This window comes from Hydra viridissima, unplaced genomic scaffold (assembly GCF_058129835.1).
Source record: "Hydra viridissima isolate aposymbiotic clone 2 unplaced genomic scaffold, HvirCarnegie_v1 scaffold_10, whole genome shotgun sequence".
Lineage (NCBI taxonomy): Eukaryota > Metazoa > Cnidaria > Hydrozoa > Anthoathecata > Hydridae > Hydra > Hydra viridissima.
Genome location: NW_028324309.1, coordinates 14168214 through 14195000, shown reverse-complemented (window position 1 = coordinate 14195000; position 26787 = coordinate 14168214). Strand labels below are relative to the sequence as shown.

The 26787-nt window shown below is 28.7% G+C and overlaps 5 protein-coding genes and 1 pseudogene across 8 annotated transcripts in view; 1 reads left to right on the top strand and 5 right to left on the bottom strand.

Annotated features, from left to right (window-relative positions):
* The window catches only part of LOC145181174 (procollagen galactosyltransferase 1-like), a 381403-nt gene that overhangs the window by 239261 nt on the left and 115355 nt on the right, over positions 1–26787 (bottom strand). The gene's annotated exons all lie outside the window — the stretch shown is intronic.
* Positions 1–26787, bottom strand: part of LOC145181173 (glycogen [starch] synthase, muscle-like) — a 361885-nt gene that overhangs the window by 219743 nt on the left and 115355 nt on the right. The gene's annotated exons all lie outside the window — the stretch shown is intronic.
* The window catches only part of LOC145181181 (non-structural maintenance of chromosomes element 4 homolog A-like), a 227620-nt gene that overhangs the window by 85478 nt on the left and 115355 nt on the right, over positions 1–26787 (bottom strand). The gene's annotated exons all lie outside the window — the stretch shown is intronic.
* Positions 1–26787, bottom strand: part of LOC145181172 (protein zer-1 homolog) — a 207822-nt gene that overhangs the window by 65680 nt on the left and 115355 nt on the right. The gene's annotated exons all lie outside the window — the stretch shown is intronic.
* LOC145181620 (kinesin-like protein KIF18A) lies at positions 1325–16874 on the bottom strand. 3 transcript variants are annotated; one of them, XM_090101231.1, is made up of 12 exons: positions 15504–15622; positions 9761–10277; positions 9513–9617; positions 8751–8861; positions 8431–8628; positions 8138–8235; positions 7895–8045; positions 3355–3449; positions 3109–3217; positions 2647–2709; positions 2268–2560; positions 1325–2175 (listed from the first exon to the last, which is right to left on the bottom strand). In XM_090101231.1, exons 2-12 carry the CDS (start codon positions 10268–10270, stop codon positions 1389–1391), a joined length of 2520 nt encoding a protein of 839 aa, XP_089957357.1. In that variant the 5' UTR covers positions 10271–10277; positions 15504–15622; the 3' UTR covers positions 1325–1388. The 3 variants fall into 3 exon arrangements, with proteins under 3 accessions (XP_089957357.1, XP_089957356.1, XP_089957358.1); XM_090101230.1 differs by lacking the exon at positions 15504–15622 and adding an exon at positions 16630–16874 and having other exon boundaries at positions 1327–2175; XM_090101232.1 differs by lacking the exon at positions 15504–15622 and adding an exon at positions 16630–16799 and having other exon boundaries at positions 1330–2175; positions 8496–8628.
* On the top strand, positions 20347–21741 carry LOC149883248 (uncharacterized; annotated as a pseudogene).

The window sequence follows — 26787 nt, the reverse complement described above, 5'->3', positions numbered from 1 at the left end:
ATAAAAAATCTAAATAGTAATAAGTACACAGTAATTGAGAATGAATAATAACTTGCCAGCCATTTGAATAATAAACAGTTCAATCAATAATTATACTAAAATAATTATTTTAAAATTAGTTCTCATTTCTGTTTACAATAAACTTTTCAATAACAGGATTTTTTGCCGCTGAAAAAAGAAATGATTGACGAGCTTTGAAACAATCAACACAATTCGAGAGATCAAACAAAATTCACTTTACAGGAGCACTTTCTTAATTTTGGTGCCACGTGACACCAAAAGCTTCTAGGTTTGCTTTTGTAAAGAAATTTGAAGAACGCATTTATCGCGTGCGTTCTTTAACTCGTAATAGCGCTCAAAAGTTTAAGAACAGTTTTTAGTTTTTGTTAAGTTACTTAAATATAATGTTTTTTTCTCTTAGTTCAGTAAGACTGTAACTTTTAAGGTAGATTTATTTAAAAAAAAAAATTCTGGCTCAAAAGAAATACTCAGAAAATTTATTTTACTTGAAAAAAATGTTTATGAAAACCTTGCACGTGAAAATGTTTGGAAACGATTTTTAAAACTGAAAGTACAAGTTTAAATTCACATTTTCACTAGAAACTATAAAAACTAATTAGACATTAAGTTTGATATCGATATGGTTATCGATTAAAATATCGATTTGGTTATCGATAAAATATCAAAAAAACTCCTTTAAAATATTTAAATACTGTTAATGAACTGAACAAGACTGCACTGACGAAATCATAAACACAAATATTTATACTAATGTTAACTAATAGGGGACAAGGTAGGGAGAAAGAAAAACATCGATGCTTTGGCAATTGATAACTGCTTGACATTGACTTAGCGTGCAGTCCAAAATGTTGATAAGGCTATTAGATTTAATCATTTCCTGAGCAAAATAAAATTTTATTTACTTACAAATAACTATTTGAATATGTATAAAAATGTCCATATGAAATCTTATGTTGGTTTCCGTTGTTTACTTTCGAATAGAACTTTACGATTTATCAGTATTTAAATTTAAAACAGGCTACAGATAATAATAACATCATTATTAAGCGAATTTAACGAAAAGACAATTTTCGAAAACGAAAAGATTTCTGTATTTATATTTTTCTTTCAAACGTCGAAAATTACACTTGTGATCAATAAATAATACACTTCTTCTTAAAATTTAAATAATAACAATAATTATAATAAATAGATACTAACAATAATAAAAATAACAAATAATAACAAATAATAATAAAAATATCAATAATAATAATAATAATAATAATAATAATAATAATAATAATAATAATAATAATAATAATAATAATAATAAAAATAATAATAATAATAATAATAATAATAATAAATAATAGTTAAAATACTTTCTAAAATCTAAAACTTCTCCTCTCAACAGCTGATACTACTGAAAAACTTTTCTCAGAGTTAAGTGTGTCAACAGTTTTGATCAACGACTTCGGAAGGAAGTTTTCTTTGGTTGTAAGTTTTAACTTTTTTTCGCAAAAAACTTTTGGTTTAAAATGACTAAACGTATTATTTGTTTTGCCGTTAACCGGTGCTTTTAGTACTTTATCACTAACTTGTACTTGTTTAGGATCTGGGTAGGAAATAGCATTTGCTGAATTAAAACAGGAACTTTTGAGAGGCGTGCGCGTTGAAATCTTTAACGTATTGTCACAGTGTTTTTTAATTTGATTGATGAAGCATGCTTTATCAATTACATTAACAGGGTTTCTATGACTTACTGAAGCCTGCTCATAACAATTAAGCAATTTCTGCGATTCTTTTTCAAGGTTCAATGCTTGACCGTTTCCAGAACGATATCTATCAGCTAATAAATCATCGTTGAGATTAAAAGTCTGTTCATTATCCTGTTTCAAAGTACCATTGTGCTCACTCAAGCTATCGTTTGAAGGTAAGTGTTGTAATTGTTTTGAATTAAGAACAATTTGCCTCAACACACCAGATCTGTTAGAAGGTGTCTTAAAAGGAGTTCCTGTAGTTAGGTCAGCAAGATCTGCAAACACTTGAGTTTTTTCCTTGTTGTCTAAAGTCTGGTCCGCCCAAGAAATATTTGTCATGCCAGGTAAATTGTGCAACAAACCACTTGATGTCGCAGCCAGATTTTGATTCGTCAGCAAAAAAGCCAACATTCTAAACAACGAGTTTACGTAAAAAACTTATTTTTCAAAAAAAGCGAACATTAAAAAATAAATCCAGTCATAAGTTTTTCTGACACTTCCTACCTCTCGGTTTTTTTGTTCTGAGCCTCACGCAATAAGAAGCACTTGCGCATGTGTTTCGTTTGTGCTTTTAATGATACGTTTTCCAATTGCTGCAAACACAAATCATAGACCAAATTTAGTTGCATTCGGACAGCAGAGTTTGTTTGATTAGCCCACTGTTCGATTTCGTTTTGGTAACGCAATATACGCTTGTTATTTTCTTCTAAAGAAGACATCAGCATGGTCTTTTGTTCGCGGAGTTGGCTTAACTTCATAAAGTGCATAGAACGGAAACTTTCAAGGTTTTTACGGGACTAAAATTGAGCATATGAATCTTAAGATTAAAACCTGTTGAACTTATTACGGAAAACGTAGAAAAATATTTAGATTGAATACCAACCTGTTCTAACGAGTCTTGGTCAAACATGCTCGAAATTTGTAACATGTAATGAAAAGCTTTTTCCTAAAACAACAACAAGAACTTAAAGGGGTAATATCTAAACTGTAATAAAACAGTCGCGTTATAAAAACTTTATTGTCCCTGTCTGAAAGATAATTAAGTAAAGCTTTTTTGAACCAAGTTTAAAGTGAAAAAAAAAAAAAAAAAAAAAAAAAAAAAAGGTTCAAACGAAATATTAAACAATTAAAAAAACAAGAGAAGCTCAACTTTAAAAATTGGTGAATTCGAAAGCACAAAATTGCGATTTCCGTTTTTTCTTTTGTGGTTATTACATCCAATGTATAAAAACATTCCTAGACATTTTACTGTTGCCAATTATATACAATTATATAGAAGATTAAAATTTAGGCCAATCATGTACAAGATAAAACTAAACATCTGCATAATAAAGGTAAACCGTACCTTATCAGTTAACTTCATTTCAGATTCCTTTTCTAACGCTTCACACTCAATAAACTGTCTTTTAAATAATTCTTTTTCTTTGAACAAGCTGCGTATTTGATGATCGTAGCTAAAATATATTAAAACATTATATATTTTGAGATTTGAAGAACATCTGGCATAAATAATGCTTTATTTACTATAACAAAAAAGAAATTGTAAAAGTAACAAAAAAACTTCGAAGGTCACACCTTCTAAGAAAATCACCTTTTAAGTATATCGGTATACGTTTCATCCTCGAGGAGTTTTTGCTGCGAAGGAGTTGATTCTAATTTCCTAATCTTTTCTTGAAGTGAAACCACCTAAACCAATTACCATATAAAAACCACCTAAACCATAACCGAGTAAAGTGAAAATTCTTTACGATTTTTATAAGACATAAATTCCCCTGGTAAGTAAAAGTGTTTTAAAGTGTTAAACACACTTTGTGGTGTAAAACACTTTAAAACTGTTTTGATTAAAAAGCCCTAGAAAATATGAAAGAGATCATTTTTTATGTTTACGAAGAGTTTACATATGTAAATACTAAGGTAGAGAGAGGTGAGCCCCTCTATCCCTTAGTAAATTATTTACATATGTAAATAATTTAGATAAATAATATTTACATGTAACTTTACATAAAAATTTGACTCTTTGATAAAATTATAGGACATCAACTTCTATTACAACTCCTGTTGCCTTGGAATTTCTGGAAAATGTGACCACTTTATATAATCTGAACTATTTGATAACTATAGCATTTAAGGCTTTTAAAAGCCTTAAATGCTTAAAAAGTTACTAAAAAATTGACAAAAGAAGTCATCGTAATGACAACTTTGAGATAGTGGGTAATAAAAAGCACTTGTTAAAGCTAAAATAAAAAAAAAACAAAACAAAACAAACAAACAAACAGAAATGAGTATCTTACATCAAATGACAACTTTTATTTGAGAACTTGATATTGTAAAATAAATTTTCAAAAAAAGCAGGAAAAAAATTTTATATAAGCTTTTTCTAAAGATTGCAATTTAGGTTACATTTTCTCAAAATTGTATATTTTTGTTATGTCATTTAAAACAAGGCACACACTTTATTTCTTGGATTTACTTTGAGCTCAATGAAAATGGCTGTTGCTAGCGCATCAACTGTTTTTTTGGACAAAATGCCCTTTGCTGCTGTTGAGGATTTTTTGGAGCTGCAAATCTTTTTCCTCTGTAAATTCAACAACAGAAAGTCTGAGGAAGCTATATATATCCTGGGTATTCCCAAGAAATTTGTAATTACCCAACTGTAGCTTGCTCTGGTTGTAGAAGAAAACTTTACTTGATGAAGTTGGGCATTACACCCAGAGGCTCATGGGGAGATATTTAAAGAAAAAAACTTTTTTTTAAAACTCAATAATTTTTTTAAAAGTGTTATTGCAAATTAAGCCTATCAATCCATATAGACTTTGATGTTCTTTTACTGTATTACTATCTATATCAAATCACACATTTTAATAAAGCATTTATATTTATAAAATTATGTATTTAAATATCACTTTGAAGGTTGCGTTAAAAATGCTAATTAGGAATTCATCTTCAATGCTCCAAATTAGTTAAACCAAACCAATTCTTCTTTTTGAGATAACTGTTGAAAATGCTCAATGTTAACTTTAAGTTGGCATATGAATTAGAATTTATTTTTATCTTTTTTGTGTAATGCACATAAAAACATTTAAATTTTTTGTATTGATGCTTTAACCCCAAAGTATTCCTGATCTGGACATGCTTCAGCAAGTTTTTGAATGTAAAGGATGTTTTTTGGTGTCTAAAAAAATAATGACAATTATTTAAATATTTCTACAGATGGATTTCCTAGACAATAGGAAGAGGGCAAATTTTCTAAGAATCTTGTGAATGTTCAAGGGAAATCATCTTTCATAGTGGATTTGATAAATCAACATGCTCTAGCCTCTCATTCAGCATTTTTACAAAGTCCTATGAAAGGTGAAGAACCCTTTTACAAAGTTATAACCAGTGTCTTTGATGCAAATGAAAGTAGAAAGTCTACAATTTACATGAATAGTGGTGTTCAGCATTGTCAAATTCTAGCATTAGTTGAAAATATTTCTGAACCAAACCATAACTCAAGAATAAAATTAGAAAAACTCAACTTTCAAGATGTTAAGTTTTTTGCAGCATTTGATGTAAAGTGTATCAATGTCGTGTTTGGTCTGTCAGGTAATGCAGGAAAAAGAGCAAAGACAGTAGTGTGAAAGGTTAAGAACCAAAGAATTCGGAAAAATATGAACTCTTGGGGAGGCTATTCATTCTAAATTTAAACCTATGTGGAGAAGATTTAAACATGTAGAAGAGCATAATCAACATGGAGAGCAACTGCTATCCTCTATAGTTAACTTTAATGGAAGAGGAATTTAGTTTAACATTAACCTTGATATGCAGCCCTAGAAACAAAAAGAAGTCAACAAGTTCATGACAGTGACTATTATCCTGTAAAAACATCTATTTTCATATCTGCAAATTTTTTTAAAAACATCATAAATGAATTGTTATGCAATTTCTCAAAAGCTCATTATGCTCAGCTTTTTAGGTTTAGGTATGTATATTTATATATAATCTGCCACAAGGTTATATAAATAGTAATGAAAGCAATATGTAAAAAAAAAAAAAAATCATTTTACTCCTATTACCTTTTTGAAAAGCTTTTTCAAATCATACTGAAAAGTTTGCTATAAGTAATATACCTACAATAGAATCTTAAAATAATTTAGAAATCAACAAATAATTTTAACAGAAGAAGAGTTTAATTTAGTTATATGTGATGAATATATGTAGAAACTTAAAAGTTGATTTTTCAAACCTAAGCACACAAACCAGGTTTTCAATGCATTTTTAATGAACCATACACATGTTAATGCCTAACTAATAACAATGGGTTGGATTGAGTGACAACATAAACCTAGGGGTCTCTTTGGTTCACAGTGCTTTTAATTTTACAAGTAATAGTATAAAATGCTGATGAAATGATATTATAAACTCAAACTTCTAATTAAGGTAGAGAGGAATGAGAAATTTCATTTTTTCAACAATTCTCAAATGAACTCTCAGGTAGCTAAACCTAGTTCTGAAAAAAATTTGATTGACAGATCCTAATATTTAAACAGAGTTTTTCTGTGTTTTTTTTAGTATTCACATGATTTTTATAAAAACATACAGTATTTTAAAACATTATCAATTTTATGTGTTTAGAATTTGTCTAAAAAATTTTAGGTGTCTAGAATTTGTCTAAAGAAATTCTTATAAGTTATGCTGGTAATTTTGAACCCCATTATTTCAAACATTTCAAACAATTCTTCTGGTCCCATGACAAAAAAGCCATCCTTTAACTTGAATTTTGAGAGAAAAAGAGTAAACATGATAATTTAATTTAATACATATCAGTTTTTGTTTTACAAAACTTAACAAAACTTACTAAACTTTAAACTTTAACAAAACTTACTTTAAACTTTAACAAAACTTACTAAACTTACAAAACTTACTAAACTTTAACGAAATTTTAGCATTTTATAGAATTTCAAATATCTAAATTAAGCATTCAAAATTCTATACAAAATTTAAATGTTAATCTCTTGTAAGAGTATATTGTATATAAACATTTGTGTTCTTAAACAAGAGTAAAATATCAGGAATTGAACAATATTGTAAACACATTCACAAACTTCTGCAAGTTAAAGCTCGGTTTCTTAAAGATATCAAGATGTTGCAGCAAAATATAATGACAGCAAAATATACCAAAAAATACCTTATCAACATGGTTCATAAATAAAGATAAAACCTTGGCATCACTTAAGAATAAATTTGTAAAATGTCAAAAATTTTGTGTTGCTGCTCATAAGTCATTAGGACATGCTGCTTTTAAAGGGTTTTTGAATATCTGCAGCCAAAATAATCCTTTATCTCCCATAATTCTTTGTAAAAGTTGGAAAGTTAAGAAAACTTTGCTGAAATAGCATTATGAGATTGCTGGGTACAAATATTGTGAGATTACAGCTCACAAGATTATCAGAAGCTTAGAGAATAACAAAGCCCACCTGGAAAATTATATCTGTTGAAATTCAAATGTTGGTGTCTGTTTGGAATGCAGTATCCATTGAAATGATTGTAAACTGTCTTGGTAAAATAGAAATTTCTCCTGCAAATCAAGAAACAACTATAGCTGATGAAGATGATTAATTTAAAGATTTGCAGGATGAGATTGATGCTTTGCAATATATTGGACCAGATCTTAAACCAGAGGATATCAGCACAGCTTTATTAACTGATTTTGATGCTGAAATATCCACAGTGGAACCACCACTAACAATTTTTGGTATATAAAAAAGATAAATATACACAACCTATTGGGTTTAAGAACTTTATAAAAACTATTAAAAAAAGTATTTTTAACAAGTCCAATATGCTTTCTGAAGTGAGAGATTTTGGATTATTTACTTAAAACTTTTGCTTTTTTTAACAACAATATGTATTTAGATTGAAAAAAACTTAAAAAGTTTGCACTCCAGGATTTTTTTTTTCTTCCATCAACATTTGTGCTTTTTCTTTTTAATACTTTTTAGTATCTAGATTTTGTTCAAAATTTTTTCTAGTTTAACTCTATAAATTACAAAAACCATAGATAATATTCTTTCACCATTTCAAATATTTTAAATATTTTTTGAAAATGAATATTTAATTTTCTAGTTTAATAAAAATTGTCCAAAATATACCTGTGCTTTAAGGTCTTCGACAATCTTTCCATATTGTGAAACATGGTAGTTCACTTGCAGAATATTTGAAGTCAACGCAGATTTAATACTTTTTGCTCGATCTGCGTACTTTAATGTATTGTAAGTGTCTTCATAACTTAAACTAGAAGGACTAAGTCAACAAAAAAAATTTAAAAAATATCTTACAAATTTTCATACAAAAAAATGGATTGTTTAACAATAATACTTGATTGTCAATAATACCTGATTGCTGCAATCATAATGGTCTTGCAGTTTCCTCCCAAAGAGTCTTTAAGCAAGCGAGTCAGTTTACTATTGCGATAAGGTATATGAATATTGCTCTAGAGAAAAACAATTTATAGATTAGGAGAAGAGTATTCACAAACTATTTATTCTTTATTTTTCTAACAAAAAAAATTATTGTAAAAAAAGTCTGTACTTATACCACTGTAAGTATACAAAAGGTTGTAAACACTGATGATTACCTGAATACAAAAGTAATTAAAACATAAAACTGTTAAAAAGAACAAGAATACTTTGTTTTCAGCTAATGCATTTATGCAATTTCCAAGTGCAAGTAGCGATTTATTAATATTAGCACCTTCACGGAAGCGTTCACCATGATTAGTTGTAACAATGGCACGTTCAGATCCTGCCAAATCGATAAGAGACATTTTTGCCAACTTTACACTCGCGCTAAGACCAGAGTCTTTAGGACATTGTTGAACAAATACCTTTAATCAATAATAATATATCAAAAAAAAGAATAGAGAAATTGGAATTTTAGAAATGTATCATCAGAAGTGATAAATACCTTTTGGTTCTCAAAAATAAAAAAACAATTTAAGTGAGAAACCTGGAAAATAGCATGTGATCTAGATGATTGCTGATTGGCATCTGTTGGGTGCTGTGATCTATTTTGATTTCCAAAATGCAGCATTTCCAGGAGCTCTTCAGCACTGCGAGGCTGGTATTTGGGAAATTAGTAAAAAAAGAAAAAAAAAAGTTCTTACAAGTTGCATTTTTTATCATTAATTACTTTAAAAGGTTTTCATACAACAATAAATAATATGATTATGAGGGTGAATGGGATGCCAGAATTTATAATATCTTATTATTTAGATATTATTATTAATACTAATTTAGCTCTGAGATGGAACTGGAAATGGAATTTCAACTCAAAAGTTCAGACTTTAAATTGTAAAAAGATCAGAAGATCTCACAAAAAAAATTGGCATCTAGAGGCAGATTTGGAAAGTAATTGTGAACATGACACCTAGATTTAAGAAATTGTATCAAGCTGAATACTGAATAAGTCAAATTTAATCACTTAAAATTTTAATAACAAAAATTTAACAATTTTTAACCAAATGAGCAACATTTCATTTAAAGAGCTGCAGGTTACCAGTTCATGAAACTGTTAATCAAATAAATATTGAATTTTTTCCTAACAAAACATTTCCTTTTTGAAGTTGAATACTAATGTAAAATTTATGATAAAGTTATGATCTGTGGCTTAAACACTGTAAAAGCAATCTCCTATAGCAATTTAATATTAAAATGTGATTTTTATATTAAATTGCAATAAAAATTACAAAAAATTTATAGGATTTTATACCTTATGAAGTGAAAGACCATTAATACAAACACCTTTTTCAGGGTCCTCTCTAACAGCTAGAGGGCCTTTGGGTAAAAGTAAATCCTTGCAAGTTTCATTATAAATCTGAAGCATACACAAATAGGTATAAATCAAATTTGAAAAAAAACCTGATCACAATACAAAAATAAAAAAACTTTACATCATTAGATATTAGACTTTTTTTAAGTAAACAACCAATTAATTCGCAAAGTAGTAAAAAAAGATACCTCAAGATATGATACTGATATATCAGCATCATATTCTTTTTGATTTTTCATCAGCCTTTTATATAATTCCATCATGGTAAGAAATATAACACCGGGTCTTTCTGGTGATCCGAGCATTGTGTGAGTTTTCCCAGCTGAAGTAGCACCATAAGCAAAAACAGAGCAATTGTATCCATCCAATAAATTGTCTATCACAGGCTTAGTAGTACACTCAAAAATGTCATTGTTCGTACTTTTTTCATCAAAAACACGATCAAAAGCAAACTGAAGATCTCGGATACGTTTATCAACTACCGAAGTTCTACTCTTATTTTCAATATTAAAAATAAAATCTTCTTTAGGGTCAAAAGTAAGCATATAATCATCAATAACTTTGATAATATTTTTTCCTGTTGCCAATTCTCTTGTATTGGGAGGTCGGACACGAACTACAACTTTTACATTACTTGATCTTGATTGTTCAATCTTTGTTTGCTTAACAGATGTAACACTGAAGCCTTGTGCAGACATTACAATGCTATTTTTAAAAAATACAAAAGATGTTTTATTTTTACAATTATATATATGTAGTTAAGATGCAAGCATGTTTAAACACATATGTAAATATATACATTGGTCTGGTAATTATGTTATAATTTTAATGGACAAGTTTGTTTATATATCTCTTAAGATAGTAGAATAAGGGTTTGTATTTGTTTCATTTTAAGTCATCATCTTAAACAAATGTGAATTATTCTAAAGTTTAAACTTCACCATACTTTTGGCTGTTTGGTGGGAATAGTAAACAAGGTCAGAGATTTTAAAATCAAATGTTAAATAAGCATATAAGTCCTCAAAAAGCCAATATTAGTTCTAAAACAGTAACACGAGCTATTTAAATCTTATCTGTATTTTTCTGCACTGTAAAACATAAACTTAATGTTGTGAGGTTGCATGATTTGTTAATGCTCTGCTTCTATACACATCATACAATATTTAAAAAATTATACAACTAATATTAACTTGATATTAAATTTGACTATACATCAGACAAAACAGACAGTAAAACATGTTTTGATGATGATGAATTTAAGCTGACAAAGGTTGTCTCCTGAGAAGATATTTATCAACTTTTTCAAGCTAAAGGATATTCTATATAAATCTCCCACAACTGCCATTTAAATGAGCATTTGACACCATAGCACAGTTTGGTGGTTATATTAAAAAAGTTACTTTATCTAAGGCTTCAAGCAAACCATCTGTGTCATGATCACATGCCAAAATGCTGCTATGCTCAGAGCTATCCTAACATCAAAAATATGGGAAGTTGGTTAACCTGTTACTGCATATTTAATGGTAAAATCATCAGGGATTACACAGGTTCAACAGTATAATCAAAGCTATATAGATCTCTGTGCTCTTATAAACCATGGGTGAAACACATCTCCTAGGTTTTCTTGTAATAGATCAAGGGACTAGTGAGGTTCAGTTTAAAGCAACTCAGAAGATGCTAGAGTCTTATAATATTGCTGAGTGAATATGTGGGATACTTTTTTACACAAACGCTTTCAATACTGGTTGTCTCTGAACAATATATTGGAAGCAATTGTGTAAAAGACAGTCTAGTTTGACAGTCTAGTTTGACAGTCTAAACTGGCATTAGAGATATGTAGAAACTGGGTAGAACAAGAATATTCTGATAAACACTTAAAGTAAAGCTAATTAAAACTAAATTAAACTAAATTAAACTTTTTAAAGAATTTAAAAGACAAATAAACCTAAACTTGCCAAGCATACTGTTAAAACATCAAAACTTTTTTATATCAGGCATTGGGACTATTATGAGCTGACAGAGTTTGCCATAATCTAAACTTAAATCAAGGAAGTGAACCTGCTCAAAACAAGTTCTTACGCTAAGTTTATGGGAAAAACAATCTATTATCCAACAGATTATTGAGATCAGTGATGATATTATCAAAGAAATCAAGAGAATGGCAGACTTCATTGCTATTTTCTATACTCCCTGATTCCTTAATTGTAAGTTTGGTGATTCTACTCCAATGAAAGTAAACAAGATAAAATTTATTAGAAGCAATTTAAAATAATAGCATTGAATTCATCAGAATACATTTAAAAAAACATTATTTATGTTATCAAATGTGTGTTCCTACTTGAAACAATGTAACTAGATGTTTATTATAATCATATAAATTTAGGATCAGTTAAACTAATGGCAAATAGGCAATTATAAACAGGTTAAATCTGCAGTTGTGACTGTACTGAAGTCATGGAGAAACCATACTTGATATCTGGACCTTTCCTTGGTTGTAATGGTTGTTGCTTACAACCATGGAAAATAATTTGTTAAGTTTCCCTCCTACACCAAGGTTTGGTAGTTATTTTTTAAACATTAACAACATCAAACTTTATACATGCTGTTAATAATAACTCTCAGAGTTGGAAAATAACATTTTTAAAACTCTTTTATTATCTCGTTTTTTTAGTTTTTTTAAAAGAATTTGTAATTTATAATCTTCTAACAGCCAGATCGCTGTTGTTAGTAGTTTAAGAATATTCTTTTTCTAAGGCTTTCTTGTTATGTAATAACCTTCATTGCTTTGGTGCAGTTTTTGGCTAAAGTTGTGGTCAAACTTTGATTTGCTGTTTGCTTCTGATAATTCAAGTGATCATCAGATTGGTTCAGAAAGTTTTTCCTTTTCTGTATTGGTCTATTTCATCTTGATATAAAATTCCATAACATTTTTGATTATAGCGTAAAATTATGCATTTCTACAGGCTTGTCCACTGTTTCATATAACTGTTAAATGTTTTTGTGCTATTTTTGTATAGGTTTCAACTTGAGTTTTGTTAACAAATTCATACATATAAAAACTTCCAGTACATGCATCCAACATTTTCCTAACATTTACTTTTGAAATCAGTCAGGTGAATCCATTACTTTGTGTAAGTATTTTACAAATTGGTCTAAGATTATCTAGTAATGAATAGACAACTGATTGAGCTGTTTGCAGTTAGAGCATTGTTTTTATTGTTCATATTGTTCATACAATATAAACAACAAAAACAACGTAGAAGCCTTTATTGTAGAAGTCATCAACTACTTTAATTTTGTGCATGCTGTGTAAAGCCATTACTTCTTCAAGAACCTTAACCAATGCTTTGTGAAACCAAAAATGCTTCATAGTATCCATCAAATAAATGTGGCAAACCAAAAAGTTGACTCTGGTTTTTCATTAGACGATTTCCAGTTTATTGCACTAACTGTTTGAAGGATCCCAATCAACAAACAGTTCACCTTATATATTAAAATATTGCATCTATAACCATTTTAGCTCCACCATTTTGTGGCTTCAGTATTGAAATAGTAGAATTACCATATTCCACAAAAAACACAATCAGTACCAGTAAGAAGTTTACCACATCTAAAAACTACAGTGGTTGACATGACAATAAATAAAAGTATGATTTTGATGGATCGTATGACTGTGATACAGATTTTTCCAATAACTGACAAGTAGGCTTTAATCTTCTATTGTTTCTTTCTTTTTTTTTTTAGATAAACTTCACACCTAAAAGTTCAGAAATGCTCAAAAAAATCAAGAAAAGTGCAGATAACATCTTCAGTACGAAAATAAATCTGAGTTAAAGAATGTCTTCCTTTTTAATAAAATAGAATAAATTATCTTTGTTCATCTAAAATTATGTGATCTTTTAAACCTTTTGTTTCCTGTTGAACATTAAAAATGCTAAAAGTGCTGAAAAGTGCAGTAAGTTGTTGAACTTATCGATGTTTGAGTTGTCAACTTCTGCCATTAACTGATTTCAAAAGAGTAACCAGTCCAAAATGTTGCTGTTAAATTTTGGACCTGCTTGATGGTTTGTTTTTGAATAGCTTCAATTTTGTTTCTGAAAGTATTTTGTGTTTCTTTCATTTTTAGTTTCCTGAGGTACCATACTTCTTCACTTTAGTGTTTTTGCAATTAAGCTTATTCAGCTTCATTTTCAATTGCTAAATCCTGGTCTGTAATTTGTTGTACATACTTTTTGACCCATTTGTTTATGTTTATCATGTTTATTTAGTCATCTTCTTTTTTTTTTTATCTAAATTTCCATTATTGTTTTTGAAAGCCATTCTTTTACAGAATAAATGTTTACTGTTATCAAGCTATTTTCTGGTTAACTCTTTCTTTGCCTTTTCAAGTCTTGCTTAGAAATTTGTTCATTTGTTTTAGAATAGAATATGCTAGATATGTTGCATTTTATCCTGTTGCATTCTTTTGTTCGTTATTTTTAACATGTTGATTCCTCTTTTGTAAATTTGCTAATGGTCCATTTTTTACTTGTTTGCAGGTTTTATTTGTTCAAGCAGTTCTGCCACCTTTTAGCATGGGGATGTTTTTGTAGGTTTCTCAGAGACAAAAATGAACTCACTTTTAAATAACCTATGACAAAATAATTGCTCAAAGCCTTTTAACTAATTAATAAAGTAATAAGTGCATGCCCTGTCCATCCACATTTTTTTTTTCGAATCAATATTTAAAACCTGGTTTAACAAACTTGCTATAACATCAAGTATGGGAATTTCTTTCATCAAAAACAAAAAGTTTTGCTTCTGATTTTGCTTGAAAAAAAAATCAATTATGAGGTTAATTTGACAAATATAATTATGGTTATGCAACACAACATGATATCATTATCTCTTCAATTCCTTTCTACAATACCGGCAATGTCGAGACTTTTAAATGCAATTTCTCTCACTTTGCCCAGGCTAACTTCTTTGCAGAAAAATACTTTCAAAGTTGGCTTGGGTAATCAATAAATATGGCACAATATAATGGATAGAACTCCAACATAATGGTTTAAAAAAAACACAATTGATATTTTTGCTGCATTATAAAGATTCACTAAAAATATTCTTTCCTAAAAAAAAAAAATATGAAAATTGTAATACAAAAGATTTTACAGAATAATGGGACTAATAAAACTTTCTATAAACAAGCAAATGTTAAAGCTTTTTCACTTCTTTATTCCAAAATAGTCATTAGGCAATTTTAAATGACAGTATTAAATCTATTTGCTGTTTTTTGCTATGATGAAAATGAAAATGAAATATTTTACTCAAAAACTTAATCAAGTAAAGATTTTCAGAAGACTTTTTTTTCAATACCGTTAAATCTAATACAAAAAATATCAATAGTGCAAAGGATGTGCACACAATACATTTTGAACAGTTTTTTGTTTTGTTATAACTCGACTGACAATCTTCATTAAAATATTATTGAATGCTTCAATAAGTTTCACCTATTTATTGAATTAAAAACAAAAACACAATAATAGGGTACTTAACCTGGGCAAAGTGAGATAAATTGCAGTTAAAAGTCTTGCCAGTATTCCAGACAGGAATTGAAGAGATAGTGACATCATGCTATGTTGCATTAGCATAATTATACTTGTAAAATGAAAAAAAATTTTTGAAAATAATCAATGATGAGGTTCATGATTGATTTTTTCAAGAAAAGCAAAATCAAAAACAAAACTTTCTGTTTTTCATGAAAGAAATTCCTATACATAATGTTTCAGCAGGTGCATTAAACCAAGATTTTAAATATTGATTTGACAAAAATGCAGATGGACATAACCTGAAATAAACTCACTTTTTTAACTAACTCTCACTTTGAATAAATTAATTACAATACCAACTCCTTTTATGTATAATTCACAAGTGCAACATATTCACTAGTACCTTATATTGATTGTAATTGCAAATGGGTAAATTCCTATGACAAAACCAAAGACTGTATTACTCTATTGTTACTAAGACACTTGTAAACCACTTTCTAGCATCTATGAAATTGACCCTCTGAAAAAAAAAAGACCTATTATACTGACTTTTTATTATCATCATTGTAACAAAGCACAATTGAAGCTTGTTTTTTTCACAAATTTATCTAAATAAAATGATTTATCTTTACATATACATATATCATGCATTATGCATAAAAACCAATTACTTCTAATTATGTACAATTGCTAATACAGATCTGACTAACTGTATCATTTTAGTTAATTGGAAATATGATTCCATAGAGATATTTAAAAAGAAGAGCTTTAATTTCTTTAAATTTTAAAAACTATGATTTTCTGTGTTTTCACCTTTCAGAAAGATTTAAATATTTTTAAATCCATGATATTATAATGGCGACATTTTTTTCAAACATTTAATCAAAACAAACAGAAAGAAGAAAATCTTAAGCATGATTGGTTTTGTATTACAAACTTTAAAAAGAAAATAATGAGTTGTCGCATGTGCAACATTTACTTTTTCTTATTTCTAAAAAGCTTTTTACAATAACCTGAAAATCTGGGTAAAACCCTGATTGCCAGAAGGTTTCAAGTTAAATATCCTAGAAAGATTCAAGCAACATGCAATTTGCAACTGACTGAAAGAGGGTATGCAGAAATAGAAAAGATCTGCCAATTGTTTGTACATGCACAGGTTTCAATAATTAAATATATAAAAAAAGCTTGCTTAAGTCCATTCATCAGTCATCCAATACCCAAAAGACCATGGAACAGAAATAGAAAGACCTTTTCAAACAATCAACCATCATATTGCAGTGGACTGCTTTCTTCAAGGGATTTAGTTAAGCTCTCCTTAGTTAAGCTCAGGTTAGATAGGCTGTATGTATATTTTGTAGTTAAGCAACAACTTAAAATCTTCTGAAAGCACTTGCGCAACTTAAGTTTTAATAGGATATCAATACTTTGAAATTATTTAGATTTAAAACAATACTTTCTTTATAAATAAAGTAACGAAGCAAGAGAAATTTACAATAAAGTCCATTTTAACTTGAATTAATTTAGAGTACCTTTAAGATCAGCACGAAGAGATTTTTGTGTATTAGCTGCTGCTCGTCGATTTATTCTAACGGTTGAATGCAATTATTCAAAAACATTACTTTTGTTATCATGGTTTTTTACAACATTTTGCACATCTTTTTTATTTTGTTACTCGCCATAAACATTTCGTCTTTGTTTTAATTTTCGCGCATTTTTTTCCATACGTCATAAATAGCTTGCACCAAAAACCCTTAAATCGAGTGTTACTTAAAAACTGAAAGGTAAAATTATTCAAGCTAAAAATAAATAGACCATTAAAATAAAATTTAAAAAAATCATCATAAGAAATATTTACTCTTTTAGATCTTTGACTCTTTCTATACCGCGCCCAATCGAATGTAGAGGATTTATTTTAGAAGTGAGTAGAACGGCACAGAAAGATCTTATTGGTATTTTTGCTAATGCATAAAGGTTAATTAGAAAAAGGCGGAAACTAGCTCAGCCTACTTTTATTTTATATTAAAAAAAAAAAAAAACGACCATTGGCATAAAATTTCTGGCCCCCCAGAAATATTTTTGTTAATAGTCGATATTTTGACCATTATTTTTCGCACATCTTTTAAAAATGTTGCAATAATCGCCCACGTGATTAACCATTAACACATGGAAAAAATAGTAGTTAAAGAATAAAAATATTTATCAACCATTTCTACCCTAGACGAAACCATCAACAGATTGTCAAATTAGCACTTTAAAAGTCACAATATGTAGTAATCAATTTTAACTATAGAATCAACCATCAACGAGTGATTAAATTTTAAGAATTATACCGTCAAACGGGGTGACTATGAACGCTTTTTAAACATTTTTGCATCATATAACAAAACAGTTCGTCGAAACGCTGCTTTTTTTTTTTTTTTTTAACATAACATTATACAATCCAGCTTCCAGATTTGGTTCTAAGGCCTGATAATTATTATAAAGTAAATACCTCAAATTTCTTATTTTATACAAGCATTTTCGTATTTTTTAAACGGAGTGACTTTGAAAACGGGATTCGGGGTGACCGAACACGGCATAATGTTTTTATTTCTTAGATTATGGATAGACTAACTTTTTGTAAGGGGAGAAAAATACTGTTAAAGATCAAACAGATAACAGAAAGTGTATTTTAATTTATTGGTCTCGTCATAATTATATATGTTTTCTGGAGGTATACCTTTTAACTCTTAATATAAGTTGTTAAAATAACGGTTTACCCTTTCATGCACCAATTATCTTTCCATAACTAACATAACCCATAAAAAATCATCTACAAAACGACAGCGGTACTATGAAATGTTAAAGTAGACTTTTTCTACAGCCTTTTTCAACTTTTCTTTATAAAACAATATTGTTTTCAATCAGTTAGAATGCACCATTTGAATTGGGGAAGCTTAGTTTAATTTGTTGTTATAGAACAACCCAGCGCATGAAAGGGTTAAGGGTTTCTTCATTAACTTTAGCCCTACTGTGCTTTAAATTATCAGCAACGCTTTTCGTCAAACAATGCCTTTTCATGAAAGACTGAACCCAATCTACACCAGGCATATTATTTTTAAATATAAAGTCTGTTATTTTCCTTTTTTCACAATAGCAATTAACTAAAAGTCGAATGTCCAAAGAATTAAAAGGTACCCTCCAATCTGTCATATAAGTAATTGTTTGAACAATTAAATTTTCTGTAGAACTTTCAAGTCTGGTTTGTCCACCATGCTTTTTTGGAACTTGATTTCTAAGTTTTACGTTTTTATGGAGAGTTCCTAGTAGAATGTTATAAGCTTTAGCTGCTTTCCTGATAGTAAATCCATGGTTTTTCACTTTATTTATTGCTGCTTGTAAGTCTTTTTGAGTGTAATTTGTTTTGTAACCTCGGCTATTTTCCTTTCTTTTGTAATTTCGAGGCATAGTTCCTCAAATTAATAAAAAAAAACTTGAATTCTTGATAAAAATAATGTCATTTTTAAATGAGCAAATAATTATTTACTGAAAAGTTACACCCTCAATGTTGAATTCATTAGAAAAATATGTACCTGTACAAATATGATGTGTAGCAACTTTTATAGAGTTTTGATGCGCGCTTATTAAGATATAGCTTGATAAGTCAACTAACTGCCCGAACAATATAATTCATGCTGTTGATATGCGATAAAGAAAAGCCGAAAAAGGAAAATATTTTGCTTAGCCTAAAATTAGGTTTTAAATATTATATTTAATGCAACTGAATCAAAATAACACACAATTTAGATCTAATTGTGTGTGTTGTTTCACCTTTTAGTTAACTTGGTACTGATGTTCATAGTCAACCCGCTGTTCATAGTCACCCCGCTGTTCATAGTCACCCCCGTTGACGGTATTTACTAAGCATCGACGTTAAATATGCATTAATCTGCGTAAAATGCGTAACAATGCGTAATTCGCAAATTTACCGCATTTATTACTTTTAATCGCTTTTATCACTATTAATCGCTTTTATCACTATTTACCAATGCTTGCCAACTCGGCTAAAAATCCTTATATTTTAGTTTAACTGGCTGTACATGAGATTGTGGGATGTCTTAAACTAAACTAAATATTTAGCTTGGTTTATATTAAGGGTCTGCGTATCGTTATCGGTATAAACCGATATTTTGAACCGATAACGATATAAAATGATAACGATATCAAACGATATGAGTTTGCCTATGAAACGATAACTTATCGTTTGAAACGATATTATCGGCTTTTTTTATCGGTTTATCGGAATACATAAAATTAACGAGAATACCGATATTTATCGGTATAATAACGATATTTTTTACAATATTCCAACTTATTTTTTTTTTAAAATGCCATATTTTAGTTCAAATATATAATAAATCTTCAAGTCGATTCAAAATGTCGTTTTGCCTATCTTTACCGGTTTTACAAGTTAATCCTTCCCAATTGTATATATTATCTAGATGTCTAACTTCACAAAAATTCTGTAAAGAAAAAGTGAAGCAACACTGTTCTCCAAAATGAACCCCAGGTTGAAACTCTCCCCACTCCTGATTTTTTTTACATTTAATCAATCATATGCATTAGTAAACACAATATATGTTGTCAAAAAAATCTGAACTAAGTGCTAAATATGTATACTTCCAAAATTAAAACGCATAATTTTTTGCTTTTTTTCTTCCAAAGTCTTAATAAAGTCAGCCATTATGGTAGTCAAAATAACCCATTAATATATATATAGAGATCAAAGTACCTTTGATATGCTCTCTAGCCAGTGTGTGTGTGTGTGTGTGTATATATATATATATATATATATATATATATATATATATATATATATATATATATATATATATATATATATATATATATATATATATATATTAACACAAACACATACATATTGGTATTATATAATTTACTTCAGGTAGAATAATGTATATGATAAAAAGAATGTATTTCAGGTAAAATAGGAGTACTATTAGGCGAACCTCTGATATGTATCCAGACAAATAATTAGCCAGGGTCAAATACTTTAAATGTAGCTGAAAAAATCTGTGGACTATGCTATTTAAATCTTAGTATAGATTATTTATATTTATGATTTTATAATTTAAAAATAAGGTTTAAAATAAGATCTGTTAAAACATTTTTTCTCTTTATGTTATTTTATAGTTTGATTCAATATATTTTTTACTGTTTTTACTTATTTCAAAAACTGTTATAAAATTCTTACTATTAATTTTAGAGAAGTTTCTCATGATTGTTGCAAAAGTAAAGCTGTAATCAATATCGTAGATATTAGTGAATCACTTGGAGATAAACATGCAGAACAAGTAGCATCTGGATTGTTAAAGCATAAAATGGAGAGTGAAAGCGTTTTAAGTGTAGAGCAGTTCAAGATGTCTACAGGTGGAAATCTTCTCTCTGTTACAGTTGGAGTAAATAAAATTAAGTCAAAAAAATAGAAAGAAAATCATATCTTGTTCCAAAATATTATGGAGCTATCAAATGCATTAGAACTCTCTAAAAATAAAACCAAAAAATCATGTTCTACTTTACACAGGAATCTAACAAGTGCTGTAGAATCAATTATTAATGTTAAAATGACTGAATTGCAGGAAACTCTGAATATCTTTAAATGGTGGTCAAAACTTCTTAAAAGTTATTATTAATGTTTTCGATCCAAAAAATCATTATTCTTCCTTTGAAATATATGAAGATTCTGGTGTCAAGCAATGCTATATTCTCGCCATTGTGGAGATGGTCTTAGAGGATAATGGCAATCTCCAAAAATTATTGACACCTCTTCAACTTGAAGTAAACTTCAGTATGGCATTTGACCTAAAGTGTGCAAATAGTGTTTTTAGAACTTTCAAGTCACTCTGGTAAATATGCCTGTCTGTATTGTGAAGGAGAATGCTCCCTTGAAGCAGGGAAACTAAGAATGTTGGACTCCATAGACTTATGTTATGATCAATATGTATATGGTGGAAAAAAAAGATTGAAAATGCAGGAATACAAAAATGTAATAAATCCTCATTTCATTTACTTAAAAGAAGATCAAGAAACTCTTCTTGAACAAATTGTTCCTCCACCTGAGCTTTACATTATGATGGGAGTTGTGGATTTTGTACTTTGCTTTAATATGTTTGGCCAGCTTTTCAAAGCTGGTTGAAAACACATTACATATTAATGAGAGGGTATCATGGTGTAGGTTTAGATGGAAACAATGATAATTGATTTATGCCCCTGTTAGATATTTTGGAGAGGGATGTTACCTTAACTGTAGCAATCAATATTTTACCAATAATGAATTGCTGGCATAATTTTTCATTAGTGAAATCAGCTGTGTTTGGTTTGGAAATGGGTGCAGATATTTCTGTTAAAATTGAAGATTTTAAAAGTTCATTTTCTTAACTATATACAAAAGATGTATTTGGCTATAACTTAACAGTTTCATGGAAAATACATATTTTAGTGTGTCACATTCTCACCTTTGTAGATTGCAATAATGTTAGCTTAGGTAGCTATGCAGAACAATGTGGTGAATCAGTTCATCACAAATTTAAAAAAACTTTGATGAACTGTAAAAGAAACATAGGACAAAAAAGTTATGGAGAAAAGCTCAAATCTGCTGTGGTAAATTTTAATTTAAACAAGCATTAACTTAAATATCATTTGTGATACAAATGTATTTATATTATGGTTTTTTTGTAAATGAAATAAATAAATATTAATAGGTTATTTTGACTACCATAATGGCTGACTTTATTAAGACTTTGGAAGAAAAAAAGCAAAAAATTATGCGTTTTAATTTTAGAAATATACATATTTAGTACTTAGTTCAGATTTTTTTGACAACATATATTGTGTTTACTAATGCATATGATTGATTAAATGTAAAAAAATCAGGAGTGGGGAGAGTTTCAACCTGGGGTTCATTTTGGAGAACAGTGTTGCTTCACTTTTTCTTTACAGAATTTTTGTGAAGTTAGACATCTAGATAATATATACAATTGGGAAGGATTAACTTGTAAAACCGGTAAAGATAGGCAAAACGACATTTTGAATCGACTTGAAGATTTATTATATATTTGAACTAAAATATGGCATTTTAAAAAAAAAATAAGTTGGAATATTGTAAAAAATATCGTTATTATACCGATAAATATCGGTATTCTCGTTAATTTTATGTATTCCGATAAACCGATAAAAAAAGCCGATAATATCGTTTTAAACGATAAGTTATCGTTTGGTTATCGTTTCAAACGATAACTAAACCGATAATATCGTTTTATAGACAAACTCATATCGTTTGATATCGTTATCGTTTCATATCGTTATCGGTTCAAAATAATAACGATACGCAGACCCTTAGTTTATATTACATTACTTAAAGTTTCACGCAATAGCGATCATCAGATGTTATAAATAATAGCTAATTATTTAGCTTATTCTACGCTGTATTGAGCACTCTTACTGGGAATATAAACATAATTTCTACAATACTATATATATATATAATTTTATAAAATAATTTTATAGGTATACTTATAATAATATTAAATATGCCATCCTTTTGTTCAGCCGTCAATTGTATAAAAAAGCGTGGAAAGAACTTTGGACTGTTAAAGATAAACTTTTAGCTGTGAGGATAATGTATTGTAGTCCACAAGTTTTCAAAATATATAAAAGAGTTTTTTCATTACCAGCTCGAAGCACGATTTTAATCTTTCTTGAAAAATCTTTTGGGAGCCTAAAACCTGGATTTTCCAATAAGGTTATGGCTTTATTAAAAATGAAAGTAGACACCATGACAAAATTGGAACGGAACTGAAACCTTGCTTTAATGAAATGTCTTAAAAGCAGCATCTTGATTTTAACAAAAACTGTGACAAGGTCATTGGAATTGAACATAATCGCAAACAAGTAAACTAAGTTCTTGTATTGAAGATCTGTAAGTTATCAAAAAAAATGGAAACAACCAATTGCTTGTTTTTAAAGTAATTCCACGTGTTCAACCAATTTAGCTAGGATAGTACTAATATTTAGTAGTCAAGTTGCCACTGCTTTGAATGTATATGCTTCTGTCAAACTATTGCCTGAAAATGTTTTGTGTACAGCATTTTTTAATTAAAATTATGGATAATTTGTTTGACATACTGAACTCTTGCAAACCAAAAGTAAATAAATCAACACATTCTGCTTTAAATCGAAATAATAAGTTTATACAACAGCTCGAAGATTTGAGAGTTTGGATCAAGGGATTGTATTTTTGTGGTGCTAACAATCAAAAAGGTATATCCAGCCATTGTGGTTTAGATGTCACTATTCCTAATATTATTTGTCTTACAAACAAATTGCTTTACGAGGATTTCCTTTATGTTTGCGCAGTTCAATTTAATCAGGACTTTGTAGAGAATTTTTTTGCATTAATATAAAGTAAAGGAGGTTGGAATGACAAACCAACAGCAATCCAATTCAAATCAGCATATCAAAATGTGTCAGTGCTCCTTTCAATAGAACAATCTAATTCTAACAGTAATTGTCTCCCAGAGTCAGATTTCTCTGTTGCAGTTACAATTGACTCAATCACCAAAACAGTATTTGAGAACCAAATCTCTAAAAATGAACAAGTGATTTTCAAACAGCTATCTGCATTATTAAAAAAAAAAAAATTAGAACCTTGTGCATTACCAAATGTTTCAAGTGATTTAGTTTTCTCACACTCAGTTAAAGAGTTTTTGAAATAGTCTGCTGATTATTTGATAAAGAAAGTTCAAATTTGTCAAAAATGTATTCAAGTTCTTTAAAGTTTGACACCAAGTGAAAGTAATTTTAATATTGATTCTTTTTTACAAAACTTGCTTCACAAAATGGAAACTGTTTTTCTAATGCAAATGAAAGTTTTGTTAAATAAAAGAAATATCATACAACAAATTATCAAAACTATAAAAAAGTGATTTCAATTTTACATATCTTTATAATGAACATGTTTATCTTGCTTTTCACTTGAAAGGAAGTCAAATTAGAAACTTTGTTTATATGAGAATATCTTACTTTATAAGGTTTTGTAATCAAGATATGGCACCACGAAACAAGACATGTAAAATAGTTGGCTCGTATAATCCATGCTTAATTTTATTTTTAAGTTATTTTTTAAAAAAACATTTCTTAAAAAAAGTTGATTTATTTTTCTCAGTACCATCAACTACTTATTTAGCATCTAATTAGGGAATATATATTTAAATTATTAAGAAACAATTAAAGTGATATGTGATTTTAAAAAGTTACGCAAAAGCTGTATTACAAATATATCTTTTTATATCATTACAAAAGTATATTAGAGTGTGATTAATGCAAAAGTTGATATATTTCATTAAGTTGCATTTTATTAAAATTAGGCACTTTACGCAATAACAACGGGAGAGCTTTGCAACAGTCTTCGCATAACCGTTGTATCTTGCCCCGTCTGTAAAAAATAATGATTTTACGCATTTTGCTGCGTTCGATGCACAGTAGCTCAGGATGATCAAAAACTCAATAAAACCTGATAAACACCGTAAATAAATATTATATGTAAAAATAATAATTTTTTGGATCAAAGAATTCAAATTTGTTAACAAAAATGTTTATTACGCTCACCTTTGACGCGTACATTAAGCGCATACGCGTTCGCGCGCGCGTTGGGCTTGACTACAAGGATGAAAAATATTTTTAGTTAAAATTTTAGAATCTTCAAGCCAAAACACAACACTGATACCTTACTCAACTTAATATTTGTAAAACAATAGTTTTTAAAGGATGTCGGTGCATAGATAAAAGCTTCATTTGAGATTTTCTCTATTTGTTTTATTATTTACATTACCATTACTTTAAAAACTTCATTCGTCAATGGTTTTCCTTAAAAATTATTATGTTTTTTAAAAGATATACTCGATATTTTTGGATCTGATCTTACTAAAAGGTAGTGCATCTAATTCATCATAGTGTTTAGCCTTGATATTTTTGCAGCGTGCAGAAGTCTTTTATTTCTGATCTGTTTATTCAAGCTCTCCAGTGCATCCTCCGAATATACCCAAATTGGCAAAGTAAGTTTATGAGATATGAAAGAACTATGCCGTAGCAATTTGTGTACAGTAGGAGGCGTTATATACCAGTCGTACAAACTCACTATAAGTTTAGCCGCTTCAATGCAGTATGAATCAAATTCATTGTCATCAATTGGATATCCACAAGATATGGTAATGAAAATGTTATGCAATCTTTTAATTATATCACAATCAACTTTAGTAATTTCAGAAAAAAAGTTCATTATTTTTAAATGCTTTTCTGGCAGTATTCCATCATTGCTACTGCCGAACCCAGCTTAAACTCTATAATTCATGCTTAAACTCTATAATTGTATTGCTTGTGTCATACTTCTGCTACATCGCTTGTGTCATACTTCTGAGCATTTGATATTGTTTATCACTAAGGCCAGTGTTTATTCCTCTACACTCATATTTAAGGGAAAGGTTTTATCCAAACTGTCTTTGACTTTTTTGACATCTAAAACATTAGACACATATTTCTTTCAAAAGTAAGCTTTATCTTTTTCATCAGCAGCATTTGCACTTCTTGCAGAAGCTAAGGATAGAGCTTCATGATGTTCAACAGCTAGTTCTTTTATTTTTTCTCCTTTGCTTCGCTTTCCAAGGACCTCCCATTGTTTATGGGGCCTTCCAGAACCAAAAAGTCTACATTTATTAATCATAAGATTTCCTTGAAGCCATTTATAATCTTTTTCTATAAATGTATCATAATTTCTACCACATTTTTTAAGTATTTTCTTCACCTTTAGAATAAATATAGCTAGACTAACCTTTACTTTATTTATGTTCTCTTTTCTAATTTCTTCAGTTTTTTTTATTTCGTTAAATAAATCCTTCCATAATTGTAATTTATCCACTCCTATTTCACGTATAATTGGGATAAGATCTAATCTTTTCATTGTTAATGCTTTAAGAATCGCCAATATAATAAAATCTTTAATACATGCATATCAGAAACATTTTTTAATTCTTTATATATTTTTTACTTAACACTGTTTATAATTTTATGTTATTATTGCTTTAAAAATTATCACATTAGGTTTCCTGTATTAATACTAAATTAATATTTAAGTAGATAAGTTTACTTGTATATTACAGGAAATACTAAAGTTGTTGAGCAAAGCTATTTCAAATATGTTGCACTTATCGAATAATAAAATGTTATTCAAAAATTTTTCAAATTAGAATTCATTTTAGTTATTCATTTTCTAATTAAAATTAAATTTCAAATTCAAGATTCAAATTAAAAAATTTTAACAAACTTCTAAGAAGTATGTACTAACAAAACTGTGTTTAACCATATTTGATATTTTAACCATATTAACTTAAAACTTAGCTTACTTACCTTACTTACTAAACAACTTAACTTACTTACCTTTAAAATCGTCATTCTATTAACATGACGTTGTTAACCTCATGTTAATAGAATGACGATTTAAAAGGTTATTTGTGCAACGTTAAATCAAAAATAAAAATCGGCTTTGTTCAAAAACAAATTAAACAACACCGTTTGTTGATAGTTAAACGGACTATTCTCTGAAAAACCGTTATTACTGTGTTAGTCTACATTTT